The 18509-nt window shown below is 51.6% G+C and overlaps 1 protein-coding gene across 2 annotated transcripts; it reads left to right on the forward strand.

Moving 5' to 3' along the window:
• The first annotated feature begins 227 nt into the window (after positions 1–227).
• Positions 228–17839, forward strand: EBI3 (Epstein-Barr virus induced 3). 2 transcript variants are annotated; one of them, XM_055102839.2, is made up of 6 exons: positions 228–470; positions 569–684; positions 2280–2412; positions 4176–4354; positions 5713–5870; positions 7974–17839. In XM_055102839.2, the coding sequence occupies exons 2-6, from the start codon at positions 618–620 to the stop codon at positions 8124–8126; spliced, it is 690 nt and encodes a 229-aa protein (XP_054958814.1). In that variant the 5' UTR covers positions 228–470; positions 569–617; the 3' UTR covers positions 8127–17839. The 2 variants fall into 2 exon arrangements, with proteins under 2 accessions (XP_054958814.1, XP_034801391.1); XM_034945500.3 differs by having other exon boundaries at positions 229–684.
• Positions 17840–18509: the final 670 nt, after the last annotated feature.

Genomic DNA, 18509 nt, shown 5'->3' on the forward strand with positions numbered 1-18509 from the left:
CCTCTATCTCTGTGTCCTCCTCCTCTCGTCTCTGTCTCTCTGCCTCTCTCATCTGTGTCTCTCTCTGTCTCTGTCTCTCTCATCTCCCTGTCTCTGTATCCCTCTATCTCTGTGTCCTCCTTGTCTCTGTCTCTCTGCCTCTCTCACCTGTGTCTCTCTCTGTGTCTCTGTCTCTGTCATCTCCCTGTCTCTCTGTGTCCTCCTCCTCTCGTCTCTGTCTCTCTGCCTCTCTCCCCCATCTCTGCCTCTGTCTCCCTCCATGTCCCCGAGCCCCTGCCTGCCTGCCTGGGGTTTCCCCCGCTTCAGGGCAGCGGAAGGAAGGCCAGCAGGTCTCCACTTCTCCCTTTCACAGGCTCCTCCCCCGCCCCCACCCTCGGGGCCTTCCGAGCAGGGCTGGCCTGTGCTCCCCAGGGGGCTGGGGCTCCTCCACACCCTAATTCATCTCCCTAGCGGCCCCACGAGCCCCGCCAGTGAGTCAGACCTGAAGGAAGTCGGGGAGGGGGCGGGCCTTGACCCTGGGCTGGGCTTTCCCCTGGGCAGGTCCCAAGTCCTCACCTCCCCTCTCAAGTCTCCCACGACGTTCCCACCCGCTCCTGAGAGCAGAGCTGGCCGCAGCCATGACCCCGCAGCTTCTCCTGGCCCTTGTCCTCTGGGCCAGCTGCCCGCCCTGCAGTGGAAGGAAAGGTATGTGGGGCCCCTGGGGGGCTGGGGGGCCCAGGCAGACGGACATGACACGAGGACTGGCCTCAGATCATGTCTGGGGTGGGAAATCACATGCCTCCCGTGCCCAATGGTGGGATGGGGTTACCCTCCCATCGTACAGATGGAGGAACTGAGGCACAGAGAGGCAGAGTGCCACGTTGGGGGTGGAAGGATGTCACCTTGTGGGTGATAGGGACTGGCAGTCACAGCTCAGAGGTATCCATAGAGCTACACAGACATAGCTACACAGACATGCGAATTTGAGTCACAGTCATTCCTTTTGTTTCTTTTTGGTTTTGTTTTTTGAGACAGAGTCTCACTCTGTCGCCCAGGCTGGAGTACAGTGGCACCATCTCAGCTCACTGAAACCTCCATCTCCTGGGTTCAAGCGAGATTCTCCTCCCTCAGCCTCCCGAGTAGCTGGGATTACAGGTGCCCGCCACCATGCCCGGCTACTTTTTATATTTTTAGTAGAGACAGGGTTTTACCATGTTGGCCAGGCTGGTCTTGAACTCCTGACCTCAGGTGATCCACCCGCCTCGGGCTCCCAAAGTGCTGGGATGACAGATGTGAGCCACCGCGCCCGGCCGACATTCATTCATTTTGCACTAGAGAACATCTCCGTGTCCTTGAAGACAAAATGGTTACAGCAGGGCATGGTGGCTCATGCCTGTAATTCCAGCACTTTGGGAGGCCAGGGCGTGAGGATCACGAGGCCAGGAATTCGAGACCAGCCTGGGCAACATAGTGAAACCGGCCCCCACCAATCTGTACAAAAAATTAAAAAATTAGCTAGATGTGGTGGCACGTGCCTGTAGTCCCAGCTACTTGGGAGGCTGAGGTGGGAGGATAATTTGAGCCCAGGAATTGGAGGCTGCAGTGAGCTATGATTGTGCCACTGCATTCCAGCCTAGGTGACAGAGTGGGATACCTTGTCTCAAAATAATAATAATAATAATAATAATAATAATAATAATAATAATTTATAGGCTGGGTTTGGTGGCTCACGCCTGTAATTCCAGCACTTTGGGAGGCCAAGGCAGGTGGATCACCTGAGGTCAGGAGTTTGAGACCAGCCTGGCCAACATGGTGAAACTCCCTCTCTACTAAAAATACAAAAATTAGCCAAGCGTGGCAGTACATGCCTGTAATCCCAGCTACTCGGGAGGCTAAGAATCGCTTGAACCCGGGAGGCAGGGGTGGCAGTGAGCTGAGATCTCGCCACTGCACTCCAGCCTAGGCGACAGAGGGAGACTCCTTCTTTAAAAAAAAAAAACAATTACAAAAGAGAGAACACAGTAAAATCTCTCCCTCTTACCCGAGTTCCTCTCTGTAGATGCTTAAACCTCAGCTTCCCTATCTGGAAAATGGGCTAGTAGTCCTCACCTAGATGGATTGCAGTGGGGATAAAAGATGACAGATGCCTTTTGTCCATGTACCTATTTATTCCGAAAGCCTTTATTAGGCACCTACCATGTACCTGGTGCTGGCTGGCAACGTGGCAGGAGCCCAGCGCACAGGAGGGCTATGACAATCTGGGGGTAAACCAGAAGCTCACTCTTTCTGTCTTCCTCCAGGGCCCCCAGCAGCTCTGACACTGCCCCGGGTGCAATGCCGAGCCTCTCGGTACCCAATCGCCGTGGATTGCTCCTGGACCCTGCCGCCTGCTCCAAACTCCACCAGCCCCGTGTCCTTCATTGCCACGTACAGGTCGGAGAGCCTGGAAGGGGGCCTCAGGGACACTGGACTTCCTGGAGAGCCCAGAACTCTGGCCCTGAGAGCCCTGGGGTCAGGAAAACTGGAGACCCCGACATCCTGAACCCCAGGCCTATGGAATTCTAGGGCGGCCCCGTCCAATAGAAATATACTTTCTGGGCCAGGCACAGTGGTGCATGCCTGTAATCCCAGCGCTTTGGGAGGCCGAGGTGGGCAGATTGCTTGAGGTCAGGAGTTTGAGACCAGCTTGGGCAACGTAGTGAGACACTGTCTCTACGAAAAATTTTAAAAATTGGTCAGGTGCAGTGGCTCATGCCTGTAATCCCAGCTACTCCGGAGGCTGAGGCAGGAGAATAGCTTGAACCCAGGAGGCGGAGGTTGCAGTGAGCCGAGATGGCGCCATTGCACTCCAGCCTGGGCAACAGAGCAAGACTCCATCTCAAAAAAAAAAAAAAAAAAACTACTTCCTGGGTTGGGCACAGTGGCACATGCCTGTAATCCCAGTACTTTGGGAGGCTGATGTGGGAGGATCACTTGAGGTCGGGAGTTTGAGGCCAGCTTGGGCAAAATAGTGAGACCCTGTCTCTAAAAACAATTTTTTAAATTAGCTGGGCGTGGCCAGGCGCGGTGGCTCACGCCTGTAATCCCAGCACTTTGGGAGGCCGAGGTGGGCGGATCACAAGGTCAGGAGATGGAGACCACCCTGGCGAACACGGTGAAACCCTGTCTTTACTAAAAATGCAAAAATTTGCCAGGTGTGGTGGCACGCGCCTGTAGTCCCAGCTACTCGGGAGGCTGAGGCAGGAGAATTGCTTGACCCAGGAGGTGGACGTTGCAGTGAGCCAATATTGCATCACTGCACTGCATCCTGGTGATAGAGTGAGACCCCGTCTCAAAAAAAAAAGAAAGAAAGAAAAGAAAAGAAAAGAAAAAATTTCGAAAAAGAAAAAAAAATTAGCTGGGCATGTTGGTACTTGCCTGTAGTCCCAGCTACTCTGGAGGCTGAGGTGGGAGGATCACTTGAGCCCAGGAGTTTGAGACCAGCCTGGGCAACATAGCAATATCCTGTCTGTACTTAAAATCAAAAAAATTAGCTGGATGTAGTGGCACACATCTGTAGTCCCAGGTACTTGGGAGGCCGAGGTGGGAGGATCACTTGAGCCCAGAAGTTCAAGACCAGCCTGGGCAACATACTGAGACCCGCCCCCATCTGTAGAAAAAAAATTTAAAATTAGCCAAGAGTGGTGATGCGTGCCTGTAGTCCCAACCGCTCTGGAGGCTGAGACAGGGAAGATCCCTTGAGCCAGGAGTTCAAGGCTATAATGAGCTAGGATCATGCCACTGCACTCCAGCCTGGGCACCAGAGGGAGACCCTGTCATGAATGAATGAATGAAGGGATGAATTAATGAATGAATGAAGGAATGAATTAATGAATGAATGAACGGATGAGTGAATGAATGAATGGATGGATGAATGAATGAATGCTGACATCCCAGAAACCTTTAGAATCCCGGACCCTAGCATCTAGCTTGGGTTGTAATCCCCGACCTGAACCATCAGGGGCACCATGATGTTGGGGCCCATGCCCCGCCCCCGGGGGGTGGCACGGCCACCACCAGGACCCCACCCCGGGATCCCCATCCGCTGCCCCCTCCTGTTCCTGCCTCTCCTTGGGGTCCCGGGTCAGGCCCGGCAGTAGGAGGTGCTGAGGCCACAGGCACTCCCCGAGGCGCTCAGCGAGCCCCACCCTGTGCAGGCTCGGCATGGCTGCCCGGGGCCACAGCTGGCCCTGCCTGCAGCAGACGCCAACGTCCACCAGCTGCACCATCACGGATGTCCAGCTGTTCTCCATGGCTCCCTACGTGCTCAATGTCACCGCCGTCCACCCCTGGGGCTCCAGCAGCAGCTTCGTGCCTTTCATAACAGAGCACATCAGTGAGTGGGGGCGGCAGTGGGGGCGGGGGCGGGGCTGCCGTCTCCTTCCAGCTCCCCCCACCCCACCTCCCACCTGTCCTCCAGTCCTGCGGCTGCACCTTCACACTTAAGCAAAAATCTGACCCCTTCTTCCCCCTCCTCTACCAGTACGTGGAGCACCCCCATCATTGACAGCCCAGTTCCCTCCATCCTGAGCCCTGGCCTCCACAGTCTGTCCTTCCCACAGCAGCCACCAGAGGGCGCCTGACAGCACCTGATTCAGGGCCCGTCCCTCTACCTACAGCCCTCCATGGTTCCCACCTGCCTTGGGGTCAAAGCCCAAGTCCTTCCTACTGCCCACCAAACCCTGGACAACCTGCCCTGTCTCCTCCACGCCCTCCCCTCCTCCCTGTCTCCCCCTTGCTCACTCTGCTGTAGCCACATGGGATTCTTTGATGTTCAACATGCCAGGAATACTTCTGCCCCAGGGCCTTTGCATGGGCAGTGCCCTCTACCTGGAACACCTTCCCCAAAATGTCCCCATGACTTATTCCCTCACCTCCTTCGGGTCTCTGTGCATACATCACCTCCTCAGTAAGACCTCTCCTGAGTAGATTATTAAAAATTGCAAGCTCTGGCTAGGCTCAGTGGCTCACACTTGTAATCCCAGCACTTTGGGAGGCTGAGGCAGGCCGATCACCTGAGGTCAGGAGTTTGAGACCAGTCCTGGCCAACATGGTGAAACCCTGCCTCTACTAAAAATACAAGAAGTAGCTGGGCATAGTGGCAGGTGCCTGTAATCCCAGCTACTCAGGGGGCTGAGGCACGAGAATCACTTGAACCCAGGAGGCGGAGGTTGCAGTGAGCTGAGATTGTGCCACTGCATTCCAGCCTGGGCGAGAGAGCGAGACTCTATCTCAAAAAACAAAACAAAACAAAACAAAAATTGCGGCCACTGCCATTCCTGCACTCCCCAGCTTTCTTCCCTATTCTGTGTTACCTATGGATTTGTTTATTTCCTGTCTTCCCCTGATGGATTGTGAGTTCCATGAGGACAGGGGTAGGTCAGTTAAGGTCACTGTTTTGTCCCCTCTGTGGCAGCCCCAGGCACACAGTTTCTCAATAAATATTTGTTGGCTGAGCCAGGCATGGTGGCTCACAACTACTCGGGAGGCTGAGGCAGGAGAATCGCCTGAACCTGGGAGGCAGAGGTTGCAGTGAGCTGAGATCATGCCACTGTACTCCAGCCTGGGTGACAGAGTGAGACTCCGTTTCAAAACAAACAAAATATATACATAATATGTTGGTTGAATGAATGAGTGAATGAATGAATGACTGGACTTACTGTCCCCTGACCCTGCTTCCTGCTTGTCCGTCAGTCAAGCCCGACCCTCCAGAAGGCGTGCGCCTAAGCCCCCTCGCTGAGCGCCAGCTACAGGTGCAGTGGGAGCCTCCCGGGTCCTGGCCCTTCCCAGAGATCTTCTCACTGAAGTACTGGATCCGTTACAAGCGTCAGGGAGCTGCGCGCTTCCACCGGGTGAGGAGGATGAAGGGGAGGCTGGAAAGGGTGGTGCCTGGCAGAGGGAATGGTTTTTACCAAGACCAGCAGGTGTGCTGGGCTCTTGCACATAGCTTGCGATTCCGGGTGCATTGAATAACAGCAGTCCAGCAATCTGATTCCTAGGCCTCTACCGAAAAGGATGGAAAGCAGGGACTTGCACAAGCTGTCGCACACCGGTTTTTGTTGTTATTGTTTTGAGACAGAGTCTCGCTCTGTCGCCCAGGCAGTGACACAATCTCGGCTCACTGCAAACTCCGCCTCCCAGGTTCAAGCGATGCTCCTGCCTCAGCCTCTGGAGTAGCTGGGATTACAGGCACGTGCCACTATGCCCGGCTAATTTTTGTATTTTAAGTAGAGATGGGGTTTCATCATGTTGGCCAGGCTGGTCTCGAACTTCTGATCTCAGGTGATCTGCCTGCCTCGGACTCCCAAAGTGCTGGGATTACAGGCGTGAGCCACCGAATTGTTCACTTTATTGATTGATTGATTGAAACAAGGTCTAGCTCTGTCACCCAGGCTGGAGTGCAGTGGCGCGATCTTGGCTCGCTGCAACCTCCGCCTCCCAGGTTCAAGTGATTCTCCTGCCTCAGCCTCCTGAATAGCTGGGACTACAGGCGCCCACCACGCCCGGCTAATTTTTGTATTTTCAGTAGAGATGGGATTTTGCCATGTTGCCCAGGCTGGTCTCAAACTACGGAGCTTAGGTGATCCACCTGCCCGGGCCTCCCAAAGTGTTGGGACTACAGGTGTGAGGACTTCATCTGGCCAGAATTAGCCATTTTAAAGTGAACAATTCTGGCTGGGCAGGGTGGCTCACACCTGTAATCCCAGCACTTTGAGAGGCCAAGTTGGGAGGATTGCTTGAGTCCAGGAGTTGGAGACCAGCCTGGGTAACATAGTGAGACTCCCATTTCTACAAAAAATTTAAACATTAGTTGGGTGTGGTGACACACACCTGTACCCCCAGTTACAAGAGGCTGAGGTGGGAGGATCACTTGGGCCTGGAAGATTGAGGCTGCAGTGAGCCGTGTTGGCACCACTGCCTTCCGGCCTGGGTAACAGAGAGAGACTCTGTCTCCCAACTTAAATAAATTAAATAAAATAAAAAGCACGGTTAGGCTAGGTGCAGTGGCTCATGCCTGAAATCCCAGCACTTCAGGAGGCCAAGGCAGGCAGATCACTTGAGGTCAGGTGAAACCCCATCTCTATTAAAAATACAAAAATTGGCCTGGCGCGGTGGCTCATGCCTGTAATCCCAGCACTTTGGGAGGCTGAGGCAGGCAGATCACGAGGTCAGGAATTCGAGAACAGCCTGACCAACATGGTGAAATCACAGCTCTACTAAAAATACAAAAATTAGCTGGGTGTGGTGGTGGGCGCCTGTAATCCCAGCTACTCAGGAGGCTGAGGCAGGAGAATGGCTTGAACCCGGGAGGTGGAGGTTGCAGTGAGCTGAGATCATGCCACTGCTCTCCAGCCTGGGTGACAGAGTGAGACTCCGTCTCAAAAACAAACAAACAAAAATTAGCCAGGCATGGTGGCGGGCGCCTGTAATCCCAGCTATCTGGGAGGCTGACGTGAGAGGATGGCTTGAGCCTGGAGGCAGAGGTTGCAGTAAGCCAAGATTGCCCCACTGCACTCCAGCCTGGGCAACAGAGTAAGACTGTCTCAAAAAAAAAAAAAAAAAGCATGGTTAATATAGTGGGACCAGGGGTAAAGGGAGGTATGGGGTCCTACCCCAGAGGTCCTGGTTTAGTCCCGGGGAGGAGAAAGAAGAGGATTATAGGGATCAGGGATGTCCTGATGAACAAAGACCCTCCTGGGTGAGACAGCCACAGGGGCTAGTGTGGTCCAGGAAGGATTCGTGAGAGAGGTGGCTCTGGGGGCCACACAGACAGAGGCCGGGACTGGGAGGAGCCCATGATGCTATTTGGGGTGGGGCCGCACAGCTGGGGCCAGAGTCCTGGACTGGAGCCTGCAGGGGGCGGGGAGGACTGCACGCTCCGTTGTGTGGTTCTGTGCACGGTGGCCCCTCTCCATCTTCTCGTTCTAGTGACCTGACGCTCTCTCTTCTCTCAGGTGGGGCCCATTGAAGCCACGTCCTTCATCCTCAGGGCTGTGCGGCCCCGAGCCAGGTACTACGTCCAAGTGGCGGCTCAGGACCTCACAGACTACGGGGAACTGAGCGACTGGAGTCTCCCCGCCACTGCCACGATGAGCCTGGGCAAGTAGCAAGGGCTTCCCGCTGCCTCCAGACAGCACCTGGGTCCTCGCCACCCTAAGCCCCGGGACACCTGTTGGAGGGCGGATGGGATCTGCCTAGCCTGGGCTGGAGTCCTTGCTTTGCTGCTGCTGAGCTGCCGGGCAACCTCAGATGACCGACTTTTCCCTTTGAGCCTCAGTTTCTCTAGCTGAGAAATGGAGATGTACTACTCTCTCCTTTACCTTTACCACAGTGCAGGGCTGACTGAACTGTCACTGTGAGATATTTTTTATTGTTTAATTAGAAAAGAATTGTTGTTGGGCTGGGCGCAGTGGATCGCACCTGTAATCCCAGTTACTGGGAAGCCGACGTGGGAGGGTGGCTTGAGGCCAGGAGCTCGAGACCAGTCCAGGCCACATAGCAAGACCCCATCTCTAAAAAATTAATATAAATATAAAATAAATTAGCCAGGTGTGATGTTGCGCACCCACAGTCCCAACTACTTGGGAGGCTGAGGTGGGAGGATCACTTGAGTCCAGGAGGTTAAGGCTGCAGTGAGCTGTCGTCACACCACTGCCTTCATGCCTGGGCAACAGAGCAAGACCCTGGTTTTTTTGTTTGTTTGTTTGTTTGTTTTAATCATAGTTGAGGCCGGGTGCGGTGGCTCACGCCTGTAATCCCGTCGCCGAGGCGGGCAGATCACGAGGTCAGGAGTTCGAGACCAGCCTGACCAACATGGTGAAACCCGGTCTCTACTAAAAATACAGAAATTAGCTGGGCATGGTGGCCTGCGCCCGTAATCCCAGCTACTCAGGAGGCTAAGGCAGGAGAATCACTTGAACCTGGGAGGCGGAGGTTGCAGTGAGCTGAGATTGCACCACTGCACTCCAGCCTGGGCAACAGAGCAAGACTCTGTCTCAAAACAAAAACAAAAAAATAATAGTTGAAATGAAGACTCCAGCTGGGTATGGTGGCTCACACCTGTAATCTCAGCACTTTGGGAGGCCAAGGCAGGTGGATCACTTGAGGTCAGGAGTTCAAGACCAGCCTGGCCAACATGGTGAAACCCTGTCTCGACTGAAAATACAAAAATTAGCCAGGCGTGGTGGTGGGTGCCTATAATTCCAGCTACTCGGGAGGCTGAGGCAGGAGAATTGCTTGAACCCGGGAGGCAGAGGTTGCAGTGAACTGAGATCGCGCCATCGCACTCCAGCCTGGGCGATGGGGTGACTAAGACTCCGTCCGAAAAAAAATAAGGAAATGAAGACTCCTCTTTCCACTTAGATGACATCCAGCGAGGACTTAGCCCTAAACCAAAGGACACAGACACCACAAATCCCCACTCCCATAGTGTCAGGGCTGGACCAGGGGACATCATGGGCCTGGGGATGCCAGGGTCGGGTGGCAGGGATTCCGCCTGGAGTGGGACAGTAGAATCCATTCAGAGGCAGGTGCGGTGGCTCACGTCTGTAATCCCAGCACTTTGAGAGGCCGAGGCGGGTGGATCACAAGGTCAGGAGTTCAAGACCAGCCTGGCTAAGATGGTGAAACCCCATCTCTACTAAAAATAATAATACAAAAAATTAGCCAGGCGTGGGTATCCTCCTGTAGTCCCAGCTACTCGGGAGGCTGAGGCAGAAGAATCGCTTGAACCCAGGAGGTGGAGGTTGCAGTGAGCCAAGATCGCGCCACTGCACTCCAGCCTGGGCGACAGAGCGAGACTCGATCTCAAAAAAAAAAAAAAAAAAAAAAAAAAGGAATCCATTCAGATTAGCAGTTAGGTTGGTTCGCCCAGATGTCAGCCTCATTGAGGATAGACACCAATAAGGTATGAGTGGCTCTGGGGAGATTTAACTGAACAGTGGGCAAGGAAGGCAGCCAGGCCCTGAAGGAGAGAGAAACAGCCTTGGGCTTGTCTGTGGGTTCCACTTGGGTCGCCAGTCAAGTCACCTCCTCCGAGAAGCCTTCCCTGACTACCCCATCTGTGGCAGGTAGAGTAACACTCCCCAATCCCGCAAAGATATCGATGTCCCAATCTCCAGAGCTCATGAGTATTTTGCCTGATGCAGCCAAAGGAACTTTATAGGAGTGATTACATTAATAATCTCAAAGGTCTTTAAAGATGAAAGATCTTTCATCAAATTAATGAAAATGGGCCGGGCGCAGTGGCTCACGCCTGTAATCCCAACACTTTGTGAGGCCAAGGCAGAATTGCTTGAGGCCAAAAGCTCCAGACCAACCTGGGCAACATAGTGAGACCCCCATCTCTAAAAAAATAAAATAGGCCAGGCATGGTGGCTCATGCCTGTAATTCCAGCACTTTGAGAGGCCGAGGTGGGTGGATCACGAGGTGGGGAGTTCGAGACCAGCCTGACCAATATGGTGAAACCCTGTCTCCACTAAAAAATGCAAAAGTTAGCCAGGCGTTGTGGCACACACCTGTAGCTCCAGCTACTCAGGAGGCTGAGGCAGAAGAATCACTTGAACCCGGGAGGCGGAGGTTGCAGTGAGCCGAGATCGTACCACTGCACTTCAGCCTGGGCAACAGAGCGAGACTCTGTCTCAATAAAAAAAAAAGTAATAAAATAAAATAAAATAAAAATAAAATAATAAAATAAGTTAGCCAGGTGTGATGTCGCGTGCCCATAGTCCCAGCTAATCAGGAGACTGAGGTGGGAGGATCTCTTGAGCCCAGGAGATCAAGGCTGCAGTGAGCTATGATCTCACCACTGCACTCCAGCCTGGGCAACAGAGCAAGACCCTGTCTCAAAAAAAAAAAATTAGCCGGGCTCAGTGGCTCACGCCTGTAATCCCAGCACTTTGGGAGGCCCAGGTGGGCAGATCACGAGGTCAGGAGTTCGAGACCAGCCTGGCCAATATGGTGAAACCCTGTCTCTACTAAAATACAAAAAAATATTAGCCAGACATGGTGGCACATGCCTGTAGTCCTCGCTAATCGGGAGGCTGAGGCAGGGGAATCGCTTGAACCTGGGAGGGGGAGGTTGCAGTGAGCCGAGATCGTACCACTGCACCCCAGCCTGGCAACAGAGCGAGACTCCGTCTCAAAAAAAAAAAAAAAAAATTAAAAATTAGCTGGGCTTGGTGGCTCACAGCTATAGTTCCAGCTACTTGGGAGTCCAAAGTGGCAGAATCTCTTGAGTCCAGGAGGAAGAGGCTACAGTGAGCTGTGATCGCATCTCTGCACTCCAGCCTGGGTAACAGAGAAAGACTCCATTTCAGAAAAAAAAAAAAAAAGCCAGGCGCGGTGGCTCACGCCTGTAATCCAGCACTTTGGGAGGCTGAGGCGGGCAGATCACGAGGTCAGGAGATCAAGACCATCCTGGTGAACACGGTGAAACCCTGTTCTAGTAATCTACTAAAACCCTGTTTTAGTAGTCTCTACTAAAAATACAATTAAAAAAATTAGCTGGGCATGGTGGCGGGCGCCTGTAGTCCCTGCTACTTGGGAGGCTGAGGCAGGAGAATGGCGTGAACCTGGGAGGCGGAGCTTGCAGTGAGCCTTAGATCGTGCCACTGCACTCCAGCCTGGGAGACAGCGAGACTCCTTCTCAAAAAAAAAAAAGAAAAAAAAAGTATTTCTAAAAAATTTAATAGATGCCAGGCACAGTGGCTTACGCTTGTAATCCCAGCAGTTTGCGAGGCTGAGGCGGCTGAAGTGCTTGAGCTCAGGAGTTTGAGACCAGCCTGGGCAACATAGTGAGACCCCATCTCTACAAAAAATACAAAAGTTAGGCAGGCATGGTGGTACATGCCTGTGGTCCCAGCTACTCTGGAGGCTGAGGCAGGAGGATTGCCTGAGCCTAGGAGGTTGAGGCTTCAGTAAGCTATGATTGTGCCACTGCACTCCAGCCTGGGTGAGACAGTGAGACCCCGTCTCAAAAAAAAAAAGATTAATAGGGATGGGGTCTCACCATGTTCCTCAGACTAGATTCCAACTCCTAGTCTCAAGCAATCCTCTCACCTTGGCCTCCCAAAGTACTGGAATTACAGGGCTGATGAGCCACCATGCTCAGTCCATTTTTTATTTCTGACCTGTAAAACTATAATAAATGTGTGTCGGGCAGATGCAGTGGCTCATGTCTATAATCCCAACATTTTGGGAGGCTAAGGTGGGAGGATCACTTGACCCCAGGAGTGCTAGACCAGCCATGGCAACATATCAAGACCCTGTCTCTCAAAAAAAAATTTAAAATTTAGCTGGGCATGGCGGCATGCACTTTTAGTCCCAGACACTTGGAAGGCTGAGGTGGGAGGATCTCTGAGTCTGGGAGCTTGAGGCTGCAGTGACTATGATCATAGCACTGCACTCCACCCTAGGTGAAAAAGCAAGACCTGTCTCAGAAAAAAATATAAATAAATAAAACAAATGCATGTTGTTTTCAGACACTGAGTTGGTGGTCAATTGTTACAACAGCCATAGGCCCCTCAAGCATCACCTACAATTGCCCCTTTCCATCACTATCCATGGTCAAAAGATAAAGCTGCAACCATGGCCAGGCGCAGAGGCTCACGCCTGTAATCCCAGCACTTTGAGAAGCTGAGGCAGGTGAATCACTTGAGGTCAGGAGTTCCAGACCAGCCTGGCCAACATGGTGAAACCCCGTCTCTACTAAAAATACAAAAATTAGCTGGGCGTGGCACACACCTGTGGCCCCAGTGACTTGGGAGGCTGAGGCAGGAGAGTCACTTGAACTCGGGAGGTGGAGGCTGTGGTGAGCTGAGATCGCGTCACTGCACTCTAGCCTGAGCAACACAGTAAGACTGCATCTCAAAACAAAACAAAACAAAAATGCTGCAACCTATATAGTTCAGAGATCTGAATTGGGTTTTCTTTGCAATTCTGGAATCAGGCAACACCTCATTTCATCAAATCGAAGTAGCTACTAAAACGCCAGGTGTTTGGTCTAGGTCTTGCTGCCCTCTGTGCAGAAAGCCAATCACCGAGGCAACAAGGATTGCCAGGGAGGAATGCTTTATCCTGCCGCTGCAGTCAATGAGAAGGGGTGGTAAAGTCTCATATGTCTCCCTGACCAACTAAAATTGGGGAGTTTATATAGCTGGGGAATGGGAGAAAACAAATTCAGGGAGGGTGTTAAGGAAGTAATCTTGATGGATGATGGGGTCTGGCCTCTCATTGTCTGGATGTGATGATCTGATGAGTTTCAGTTCCTTGCCTGATGGTCAGTTTCCTGAGGAAGGAACCGAGATGAGACAAATGTAAGTTTCAAGTTTTAAGACTAGGGAGGATCCATTTCTATGTTTATTCAAATAATCATAAGTATTCGTTTTATGGAACAATTGGACCAGTTTCAGAATGTTTCCATGAGCTGAGCAGACAACATTAGGGGTTCTTTTTCTTTCTTTTTTAAAGTCTGTTAAACCTTCCACTTTTTTTTTTTTTTCCGAGACAGAGTCTCTCTCTGTCGCCCAGGCTGGGGAGCAGTGGCGCGGTCTTGGCTCACTGCAACCTCCGCCTCCTGGATTCAAATGATTCTCTTGCCTCTGCCTCCCAAGTAGCTGGGACTACAGGTGCCCATCATCACACCCGGCTAATTTTTGTATTTTTAGTAGAGATGGGGTTTCCCCATGTTGGCCAGGCTGGTCTTGAACTCCTGACCTCATGATCAACCCGCCTTGGCCTCCCAAAGTGCTGGGATTACAGGCATGAGGCACCATGCCCGGCCAAACCTTCCACTTTTGCAAAGCAGGTTTTATTTATTTATTTTGAGACGGAGTTTCACTCTTGTTGCCCAGGCTGGAGTGCAGTGGTGATCTCAGCTCACTGAAAAACAGGTTGGTTTTATAGAAAGAAAAAGGCTGAGTAAAGCAGAAATAGAAAACAAAAAGTGGATTGGTCTTTTCAAAGTTACTTTTCTTGTCAAGTTTAGAGCAAAGGAGACTATCGTGCTGGCTAAAACAGGCCTGTTCAGGGATTTTTTTTTTTTTTTTTTTTTTTTTGAGACAGTCTCGCTCTGTCACCCAGGCTGGAGTGTAGTGGCACAATCTTGGCTCACTGCAGCCTCCACCTCCCGGGTTCAAGCGATTCTCCTGCCTCAGCCTCCCAAGTAGCTGGGACTACAGGCGTGTGCCACCCTGCCCAGCTAATCTTTGTATTTTTAGTAGAGACAGGGTTTCACCATGTTGGCCAGGATGGTCTCAATCTCCTGACCTCGTTATCCACCCGCCTCCCAAAGTGCAGGGATTACAGGCATGAGCCACAGTGCCTGGCCTTTTTTTTGAGACAGAATCTGGTTCTGTTGCCTAGGCTGGAGTGCAGTGGCATGATCTGGGCTCACTGCAATCTCCGCCTCCCAGGTTCAAGCAATTCTCGTGAGTCAGCCTCCCAAGTAGCTGGGATTACAGGCACCCACCACCACACCCCGCTAATTTTTCGTATTTTAGTGCAAATGGGGTTTCGCCATGTTGGCCAGGCTGGTCTTGAACTCCCGAGCTCAGGTGATCTGCCTGCCTCTGTTCATGGATTTGACTATTCCCTCTCTTTCTCTCTCTCCCTCTCTCTCTCTCTCTCCCCACTTCCTTCCAGTTCTCGATTTCTTGGAAAACCGGAAAAACAACTTAGTTTCAGCTTGGTGTAAAACTTCTGCATGAAGGACTTTATTTTGGTTTAGTTTTTTGGGCCTAGTGCAGGAGCTGAGTCCAAACCAGTGGCTTCCTGTAAACTTTATTTAACACCATTCCTTGTCCCATATTATTGCCTTCCTGGTGCCAGAAAAAGGGGTCCCTAGCTGGGCGTGGTGGCTCACACCTGTAATCCCAGCACTTTGGGAGGCTGAGGTGGGTGGATCACCTCTTGAACACCTCAGGAGTTCAAGACCAGCCTGACCAACATGGAGAAACCCCGTCTCTACTAAAAATACAAAATTAGCCAGATGTGGTGGCACATGCTTTTAATCCCAGCTACTTGGGAGGCTGAGGTAGGAGAACAGCTTGAACCTGGGAGGCAGAGGTTGTGGTGAGCCGAGATTGTACCATTGCACTCCAGCCCGGGCAACAAGAGCAAAACTCCTCAAAAAAAAAAAAAAAAAAAAAAGGAAGGCTACTCAGTTACAAAGTAGGGCGTCCTCAGAAAACAAGAGGAGGAACACCTTGTCTTTGTTTTAAGGTTTTTATTTTTATTTTATTTATTGATTGATTTATTTTTGAGATGGAGTCTTGCTCTATCACCCAGGTACAATGGCACGATCTTGGCTCACTGCAACCTCCACCTCCCAGGTTCAAGCGATTCTCCTGCTTCAGTCTCCTGAGTAGTTGGGATTCAGGCATATACCACTGCGCCCGGCTAATTTTTATATTTTTAGTAGAGACGAGGTTTTACCGTGTTGGCCAGGCTGGCCTTGAACTCCTGAGCTCAAGTGATCCTCCCACCTCGGCCTCCCAAAGTGTTGGGATTACAGGTGTGAGCCACCATGTACAACCGGTTTTTTCTTATATAGGGGTCTTATCTATGTGAAAGCTATGTCCACGTGTAGGTGGGCTGACCGCGTGACAAAATGTAGTACTTTGTCGACTTAAAGAAAGTGATCCTGGCTGGGTGCAGTGGCTCACACCTGTAATTGTAACACTTTGGTAGGCCGAGGCCGGCAGATCACTTCAGCCCAGGATTTCCAGACCAGCTTGGGCAACATGGCGAAACCCTGTCTCTACAAAAACTGCCAAATATTAGCCAGGTGTGGTGGTACCTATAGTTCCAGCTAACTCGGAAGGCTGAGGTGGAGGATCGCCTGAGCCGGGAAGTGGAGACCACAGAGAGCCATGATTGCGTCACTGCACTCCAGCCTAGGTGACAGAGCGAGACCCTGTCTCAAAAAGTATACATACATATCCTTGCCATTTCAGTGCCTAAGTACATTACACCATGACTATAACCATATTTTCTTTTTTTTTTTTTTGAGATGGAGTTTCACTCTTGTCACCCAGGCTGGAGTACAATGGCGCCATATCGACTCACCGCAACCTCTGCCTCCCAGGTTCAAGTGATTCTCCTGCCTCAGCCTCCCAAGCAGCTGGGATTACAGGCATGCACCACCATGCCCGGCTAATTTTCTATTTTTAGTAGAGACGAGATTTCTCCATGTTGGTCTGGTTGGTCTTGAACTCTCGACCTGCACCACCGCACCTGGCTAATTTTGCATTTTTAGTAGAGACGGGGTTTCTCCATGTTGGTCTGATTGGTCTTGAACTCCTGACCTCAGGTGATTCGCCCAAGTCGGCCTCCCAAAGTGCTGGGATTACAGGTGTGAGCCACCATGCCCGGTATCTTTTTCTTTTTTTCTTTCTTTTTTTTTTTTTTTGAGATGGAGTCTCACTCTGTCGCCCAGGCTGGAGTGCAATGGCGCCATATCAACTCACCGCAACCTCTGCCTCCCAGGTTCAAGTGATTCTCCTGCCTCAGCCTCCCAAGCAGCTGGGATTACAGGCATGCACCACCACGCCCAGCTAATTTTCTATTTTTAGTAAAGACGAGATTTCTCCATGTTGGTCTGGTTGGTCTTGAACTCTCGACCTGCACCACTGCACCTGGCTAATTTTGCATTTTTAGTAGAGACGGGGTTTCTCCATGTTGGTCTGATTGGTCTTGAACTCCTGACCTCAGGTGATTCGCCCACGTCGGCCTCCCAAAGTGCTGGGATTACAGGCGTGAGCCACCATGCCCGGTATCTTTTTCTTTTTTTCTTTTCTTTTCTTTTTTTTTGAGATGGAGTCTCACTCTGTCGCCCAGGCCACAGGGCAGCGGCACAATCTCGATTTCAGTTCACTGCAACCTCAGCCTCCTGGGTTCATGCAATTCTCCTGCCTCAGCCTCCCAAGTAGCTGGGATTACAGGTTCCCGCCACCATGCCCGGCTAATTTTTGTATTTTTAGTAGAGATGGGGTTTCACCATGGTGGCCATGGTGACCAGGCTGGTCTCGAACTCCTGACCTCAGGTGATCCACCCTCCTCGGCCTCCCAAAGTGCTGGGATTACAGGCATGAGCCACCATGCCTGGCAACTATAACGATCTTAAAAGCATACATTGCTATGCAATATCAGGACATCTGGACCTTCCATTGTTGTAGGAGTGTGTCCTCCTAGGCATTTGTAAGACGTTTTCTCAATTGTAAACATCTTATGACCCTGGGTCGTGACTGGCAGCGAATGTACCTTGTTAATTTTAAGATGGAGTTGATTTTTGGCCAGGTGCAGTGGCTCATGCCTGTAATCCCAGCACTTTGGGAGGCAGAGGCGAGCAGATCACCTGAGGTCAGAAGTTCGAGACCTGCCTGGCCAAAATGGTGAAACCCCGTCTCTACTAAAAATACAAAAATTAGCCAGGTGTGGTGGTGCGTGCCTGTAATCCCAGCTACTCGGGAGGTTGAGACAGGAGAATCACTTGAATCCTGAGGTGGAGGTTGCAGTGAGCCAAGATCGCACCACTGGAGGCAGAGGTTGCAGTGAGCCAAGATCGCACCACTGCCCGTCAACCTGGGCAACAGGGCAAGACTCCTCAAAAGATAAATAAATAAATAAACAATTGCCACAGCAACATCAAGAAGCTACCCTATATGGTCTAAAAAAGGGAGGTATGAATAATGCACCCCTTGTTTAGCATATCATCAATAAATCACCATAAACATGGGCAACCACCAGCCCTTGGGGCTGCTTTGTCTGTGAAGTAGCCATTCTTTTATTCATCTACTTTCTAAATAAACTTGTTTTTGCTTTGCACTGTGGACTCGCCCTGAATTCCTTCTTGCACGAGATCCAAGAACCCTCTCTTGGGGTCTGGATCCGGACCCCTTTCCTGGAACAATCTGACACAGAGGAAACGTCCATGAAAGGTGGGGAGGAGGCTGGGGAAGGAGGCTGGGGAAGGAATGGGATGGGAAGTCCTCGTTAAGGGGAAGGCACAGGTGGGCAATGGAGGGACATTTGGGAGACACTGCGTATGTTTAGGAAGTTGGTTTGGAGCCTGATCTTTAAGTCAATGTCTGTGACTCAAGAGTCGTCCAGGGTCCTCTTAAGTCACCCTATGTGTGGCCCCAACCCCATGTGAGAGTTGCGGGCCCAGGAACGATGTGTGGATTCCCAGAGCCCAGAATACAAGGCAGGCGCATAATACATATTTGCTGAATAAAAGAATGAAGAACAAGGGCTGTCGCATAGCGCAGCCAGGTCACGTTACAAAATTTTAACGAGCCGCTGCCCGCTTCTAGGGGGCGCAGCGCACTATACAAAATTCTCCAATTCCACATGGCTCCCGGAATCCTTATTTCGCGCTACTCAGGTTGCAACTCCGGAGGGAAGACGCTGGGACTTCCAGCTTGATAGGCGGGGATTGGAACCAATGAAAGAGGTCTGCTGTGTATGCTGCAGCCAATAATAGCGGCCG

The sequence above is a fragment of the Pan paniscus genome, chromosome 20 (genome assembly GCF_029289425.2).
Source record: "Pan paniscus chromosome 20, NHGRI_mPanPan1-v2.0_pri, whole genome shotgun sequence".
Lineage (NCBI taxonomy): Eukaryota > Metazoa > Chordata > Mammalia > Primates > Hominidae > Pan > Pan paniscus.